Source organism: Micromys minutus, assembly GCF_963924665.1.
Source record: "Micromys minutus genome assembly, chromosome: 7".
In the NCBI taxonomy this organism is placed as follows: Eukaryota; Metazoa; Chordata; class Mammalia; order Rodentia; family Muridae; genus Micromys; species Micromys minutus.
This window is the reverse complement of record NC_137976.1, coordinates 62,267,437-62,274,135: the sequence shown is the minus strand read 5'-3', so window position 1 is coordinate 62,274,135 and position 6,699 is coordinate 62,267,437. Positions and strand designations below refer to the sequence as shown.

Sequence of the window (6,699 nt, the reverse complement as noted above, 5' to 3'; positions counted from 1 at the left end):
CATAAAGGGCGAAGCTCTTTGAGGGAAAGCTTGGGGGCTTTAAGCATTTTTCTCTAAAAGGCCAAACTTGGTGCGACAGATGCTGATGACAACTCTGCCAAAGATTGGACAACACAGGTGTCTTCCTGTCTTGCAGAACCACCGTCCAAGCCAGTGCGGTCAGCTTAAAGATTCAAAGCTTCTCGGAGAGAGAACACAGTCTGCCTTCAGCAGCAGAAAAACAAAGGGAGACCTCTCACTTGAAGAGACAGAGTCAAGCCATGGCACAAAGAGAGAAGCAAGGGGGAAAAAAAGAAAGCAGCACATGTAATACTTTGAGGCACGGGCTGTGCCGGCGGAGAACTATCTCACCATGTGAGCAGGCCTTGTCATTAAATCTACAGAGGCTGGATGGGGCTGGGCTTGGGGAAGCTTGTTCTTGGAAGTAGTGAGGATTTGGAGAGGGCCCCTCTGAAAGTTTCCTAGACACTGACCTAGAGACCCCTGGGTTTCTTCCTTCCTTCCTTCCTTCCTTCCTTCCTTCCTTCCTTCCTTCCTTCCTTCTTTCTTCCCTTCCTTTCTTTCTTTTCTTCCTTCCTCCTTTCTTTCTTTCTTTCTTGATTTTTTTTTAAATAACCAATTAGATTCCTCTGGGAATAGGAGGTCCTGAAATGCCGAGAAGATTCAGGGGTACAGGACAAGATGGGGCACATTTCCCCTGGGGCCATCAGATCCTGGCTGTGTGGACCCAGGTTTGGAAGCTGAATGATCACATGCCGAGATCCTCTGGTTTCACCCTTCCCCAGCCCTGTCGAAGCCTGCCTCCCTAGCACTCATTGGGACCCTTCATTTGCATCAGGACTGCCTGGCTCCTCTTTTTGCAGCAGCAGCAGCAGATGCAGGCTGCCAAGGAACAGGCCAAAGCTATGATGCCTATCACAATGGCAGCAATGGCCAGCCCACTCTGGGCCTCAGTCATGCCCCATGTATTGCGGTCATCAGTAGCTTCAACGGTGGTTAGATCGGTGTAGTCATCAACGGCGCTGGTGATCTCTGTAGTAGAGGAAACGGATGTGGTGTCAGGATAGCTGGATGTATCTGGGTAGCTAGATACTTCAGGGGTTTCTGGGCCAGGGACATTGATATTGATGATGACGAGGGACTGGCCTCGGACATTGGCAGGACTGGAACACACTGGAAGAGTGTCTGTCCCCAACCTGGCTCTGTTGAGAAGGAGCCAGTTATGAAGTGGGAGGATATCTGAGTCACATCTCCAGGGGTTGTCATAGAGACGAAGCTCACACAGATTCATCAAGTGATCAAAGATACCGAAAGGCAGGTTTGCTAGATTGTTGTTTTGCAGCTGGATGGTCGTGATACCGTTGACGTTGGCGAAGATGCTGCCAGGGAGCTGTCGCAGGCGGTTATTCTGGAGTGAGATGTTCTGCAGGTTGGCCAATGATCGGAAGACATTCCCATCCAGGTCCTGTAGAGCATTGGTGTGGAGGGACAGTTCTCGGAGATTTGTCAGCCCATTGAAGGCTCCCGGGGAGATGTAGCTGATCTGGTTGTGACTAAGAATCAGAACCTGCAACTGGTTCAGGTTGTTGAAGGTGTTGTCAGAGAGAGAGGTGATGTGGTTGTTGTAGAGCCAAAGCTCCCTCAGGTTGGGCATGGGCCCAAAAACCCCTGGGGAGAGCTCCTTCAGGGAATTCCCAAAGAGTGTGAGCTTGTTCAGCTGGGGCAGTTGCATGAAGATGCCAGGGGGCAGCTGTGAGATGTGGTTGTTGGACAAATACAGTCTCTGGAGGTTACGATTATTGTGGAACAAGCCAGGGGAAAGTGTGCCAATCTGGTTCTCTTGGAGGGCCAGCTCCTGAAGGTTGCCAAGCGAATCAAAAGTACCCATAGGGATGTCTGAAAGCTTGTTCTCATATAACCGGAGCACCTGGAGGTTGCCCAGATGCTGAAAGACCCTAGGTGATAGGTGGGTGAAGCAGTTCTTGCCTAGGTTGAGTTTGGTGAGTCCCACCAGGTGGTCAAAGGCTCCTTCAGGGATGTGTTCTAGATTGTTACCATACAGCTGGAGTTCCCTAAGATTACTAAACTGGGAAAACTGGGCCGGCTGGATCTGCACTAGCTGGTTGTTGGACAGCAGGAGGGATTCCAGATTGTTCACATCCTGGAAGACACTAATCGGCAGCATCTTTAGTTTGTTGTTGGCAAGGCTGAGGTAGCGCAGCGAGCCCAGATTGCGGAAGGCGCCTGGCATGATGTTTGACAGCTCATTCTTCTCCATCTTCAGGGCAATGAGGGCTGAAATGTTGAGGAACGTGCCCTCGGGGAGTTCAGTAATGTGTGTGTCAACAATCTGCAGGCTCATAGCGTTCCAGGGCAGAGGGGCAGGCATCGCCACAATCCGTGACCCTGTGCATTCTACCTGCGAGGCCCGGGAACAGGTACATTCACTAGGACAGCCATAGTAGGCCAAACCTGCAGCCCAGGCCTGGCAGCCCACCAGCAAAAGGAGATAATGTTTCAGCGGCATGGCCTGTGTAGGGAGAGAGAGATGTGAGTGACCGTTACCTCACCACCACCAACCTTCAGCTTCAGTCATAGCTTCGAGCCCCACCCTCACACACCTAACTCAAAGCTCTCTCTACTTTTGACCAGAGAGCCCCTCTTTCCTACTTCCGCCCAAGCAACCACCTTGTCTGGAAGTCTCTTCAAGCTCATTCAAGTCTCCCCCACGCTTCTAGGTCAAGTCCAAATCTGGCCATCATTAAGAAGTTTTCTAGATTTCAGTGGGTACTAGTCACCCCTTGTGCAAGTGATAACCTTAACCTCTCCTATTGCCATGTCACAGCTGGCCTTAGATGACAAATGTTTGTCTCCTTGTCTAGCTAGCAAGCCTTTTAAGGGTGCTATTCTACATCCTATAGGTCGCTAATATTAAAAGCTGTACCATTAAAAATATATTTTTAATTCAGTCTGAAAATTCCATACATGCGCACATTGTGTTCCGATCATACTCATTCCTCCTCCCCCTCCTCCCTCTCCCCTCCCCCCACCATTCCTCTTCCAAATCCCTCTGGGATCCACCCCCATCTCTCTACCCACTCCATCCCAATTCATGTCGTATGTGTGTATGTATATATGTATATATATATGTGTGTGTGTGTATATGTGTATATACATACATATGTGTGTATATGTATATATACATGTGTATATGTGTGTTAATATATATACATATGTGTATATATGTATGCATTGTGTATACATATATACATATACACATATACATATTATACATACACACATATATACATATACACATACACACACACACACATATATATATATTCCTCACTGAGTCCTATTTGTGCTGCCTTATACACGTGTGTGTGTGTGTGTGTGTGTGTGTGTGTGTGTGTGTGTGTTTGTGTGTGCTCCAACCACTGGAGCATAGTCTACCTACCAGGGGCCACACTGTTAAATAAAACTGCCTGTCTCTTAGCAGCCATCAATTTTCAAGTAGCCACCTGAAAATTTCAAATTCACCACCCTGGCCCTTTCTCAGCCTGTCTACATGTGCTTCATCTAAATCTAGTCCAAGTCATCCTCTGATATGAAGCCACCGTCTGTCTGGAAGAGGTGGTGGGGTCTTCACTGATGCCTAGGGTGTGGCTTCTGGTGTGAGTCCCAGTTCCCACAGAGAGACACAGGGTGGCCTGGAGAAAGTTCCTGAGAATGTAGACATACTTTAAGCTGAAGGGTATAAATGAGTCCGGATGTCTCCTTGGACAAAGGAGCTAAGTACACCGGAGAGTTGGCATTTAAAGTCACCTGTGGCAAGAATCAATACAGAACCGAGAGCATTGTACCCTTTGTGGATACTTAAGGTAGTGCTTGTCCTTGAATGCGAGTTCTCAAGTCTCTGACTTCAACTCCCTCATCTGCTAAAATGACCCTTTTCTCTTGAGGCTGTTGTGTGGATCAGATGTGAAAATAGAGTCCAAGGTGTCCTATGCCTGGCTATATTAACGTATGACCCTGTTCCCAGCTTACCCATAGCATACACTCATAGGTCCCCGAAGGCAGGAAGTCAATGTGTCTCTAGTCTGGCGTTCTTAGTCAAGGGACTAAGGGTTTCATGCAGGCATGAGTTTTCATGGTCTATGCCCATAGTTCAAAGGAGCCTGTAACTCCCGAGGCCTAAGGAGTGGCCACCTCTCCTGGTTTTATAGGGAAACAGGAAGCAGGGAAACTAAGGCCTCACTCCAGGCTGTTAGGGGAAGACTTGGAGTGGTGTGCAGTCCCTCTCATAAGGGGTAAAGTTGCTGAGTAAAGGCAGGGTGTCAGCAGGTACTCAGGTCACCCACTGGTGGGGGGGTACACTTCGTACCTTCTCTTGATACCCCAAAATCATGGGGTCCTGAGCTTGGTACTTCACCCCGGCCTGGGCTTCCTATAACCCCCCATCCCCCAACAAGCAAGAAGCTCAGAAAGACCCTACCTGTCTCCCACCCACACAGACCTCAGCTTTTCATTTATCTACAGCCCTTCTTAGCCTGACCTACTGAGCTTTCATGAAGGACTTGCCTGAGTTCATATAACTATGGAGGAAGAAAAAAGAACATCATGCCCACCCACTCCAGTCCGGTGGCAAAAAAAGGAAGAGGCAGGTAAAGCCGAGGACCACATTTAAACAGTGAGTTGGGTCCAGAAAGAGAGAAAACAGCCACGCAGAATCAGGCATAGCCGCTCATGCTTGTAAAGCTTCCTTGGGAGGCAGAGGCAAGACTTCCTTGCAAGTCTGAGGCTAGCCTGAGCTACAAAGTGAAACTTTGCCTCCCACCCCCAAAGTTAAGGAGAAAAGAGAGTCTGGGCACAGAGAGGGCTCAGTCGCTCAGTGCTGGGTGTGCTGAGACAGGTGGATCCTGGGAGCTCGATAGCTAGCCAGTCATCCTAGCTAAATGGAGGAGTTCCAGGTTCAGTGAGACACTTTATCTCAAGAACCAAGGTGGCATACAGTGAGAAAGACACCTGAAGTTGACCCCTGGCCTCCATGTGTGCACTCTGCAAGCACAGTGCACATGCCGGACAAACTCATGCACACAAGGAGAGCCTGGGGGGGGGGGGGGAAATGGCTGTGTCCAAAATAAGGCTTCTTATTGGGGATAAGAAACAGTACTTCGACGAAAGGTAACGTGATGTGAATGTGGGGGGGGGGGGTTGAGGGGAGGTGGAGGCCTGACTCTACCCTCCCCTGATCAGGACACATCCTCTGTGTCCTAATCCGCTCTGAACTTCAAGGCTGAGGGCAAACTGGTTTCTTAAAGAACCCCTAGAAGATGGTGAGAAGGCAAAGGGACTAGAGCATCTGTAGGTGCTGCGGGTGAATAGCCAGGGGAGCAGACAGAGAATCTAGAACCTTTCCCAGAAAGTGAAAAACCACGGAGGGAGGTCCAGAGGCCAGCACCAGTGTGCCAGGGTCATGGCGGTGCAGAGTTCGGTTGACATGCACAGAGGGGACAAGCCCCATGCTCAAACATGGCTGAGCACTTTTAGATTGATGAGAGGTGGAGATGACCCTGGCTGTCCAGCCCACGGCTAAGACCTCAGGTTCCATGGCTGAGTCCCGGTGGGTTAAAGTGAGGCTGCTCCGTGTCCCAGGAGGCTGAGCAGTCAGGACTTGTATCCATCCCCTTGCTAGGTGTGTATGACATGTACCCCTGGCTGAGGCTCACCTGCTCCTGGTGCTGTCTAAACTGCTTATTTTTCACGAAAACTAATTTGCTCAGTTCCAAGGATGATGTCAAAACCCAACTAACGGAGAGCGATTACGTGCCCGTCCCCTGGAGGCTCTATCTGTTGTCTCTTCCTGTAGGAAGGAGCTCCTTTGAGCACCATCTTCCCAGTGATGCAGGGGTATCAGGCCAGCCCTGCGAAGACTCTGCGCTCTGGCAGGGTGTTTGAAAGCCCAGGGGTGGCGGGGAGACCAAAGTGGTAATTCCCCATGGGAACAAGGCATTGTAGTCTAAAATGGACCACACTCAGCACAAGAAATATTGCAAGAATCTCCAACATCTTTTTATAAATCCTCCCTGTCTGCGGAGCCCACCCAGCGCTGCACACAGCTGTTCCCTGTTTTCCAGTGGTTGCTGCAGCTGGTGTTCCCCCTACTCCCACCCCCGCCTGCTCTTGTCCACCTGCGGGGGAAAGGTGCCCCAGTCCTGAAAGGAGGGAACACCCAAAGCAGCCCTGGGGCTAGGCCTTGAACTCCTGGGAATTCTGCAGGCCACAGCCCTTGGCCTCGAAGAGCAGCCTGCATAGCCACCCAGCATAGGGCGGCATAATAGCCCACGCTGCCCAGTGCCGCTTGGTCGCCGTGACAATGGCAGTTAAAGGCCCTCAAAGCTGCCCTAATTACAGCTTCCTCCTCTGGGCATCGAGCGTCCTCAATCATTTCAGCCAACCCCTGGGGAGGGGGTACACCTGGCATCAGTCAGATCCATGTAGTCAGAGAACTGGCAGACAGACAGAAGGACAGATGGCTCCCCTGGACACAGATGTGACCCCTCCCCAGGAGTGGCTGTGGGTCTCTTTGCAGAAACACCCTGTGACTCACAGGTGAATACACAATTAGCCTTCAAGCGTGGGGCTTTGCTGGTTGGGAGCTGGGGCCCTCTTGGATTAGTCCCATTGTTCATGTTA

At 50.5% G+C, this 6,699-nt stretch overlaps 1 protein-coding gene across 1 annotated transcript; it reads right to left on the bottom strand.

Annotated features, from left to right (window-relative positions):
* Positions 1–805: 805 nt before the first annotated feature.
* Positions 806–2,527, bottom strand: LRRC15 (leucine rich repeat containing 15; the record flags this gene model as incomplete). Its single annotated transcript, XM_080919331.1, has 1 exon — positions 806–2,527. The coding sequence occupies one exon, from the start codon at positions 2,525–2,527 to the stop codon at positions 806–808; it is 1,722 nt and encodes a 573-aa protein (XP_080775457.1).
* Between the last annotated feature and the right edge of the window lie 4,172 nt (positions 2,528–6,699).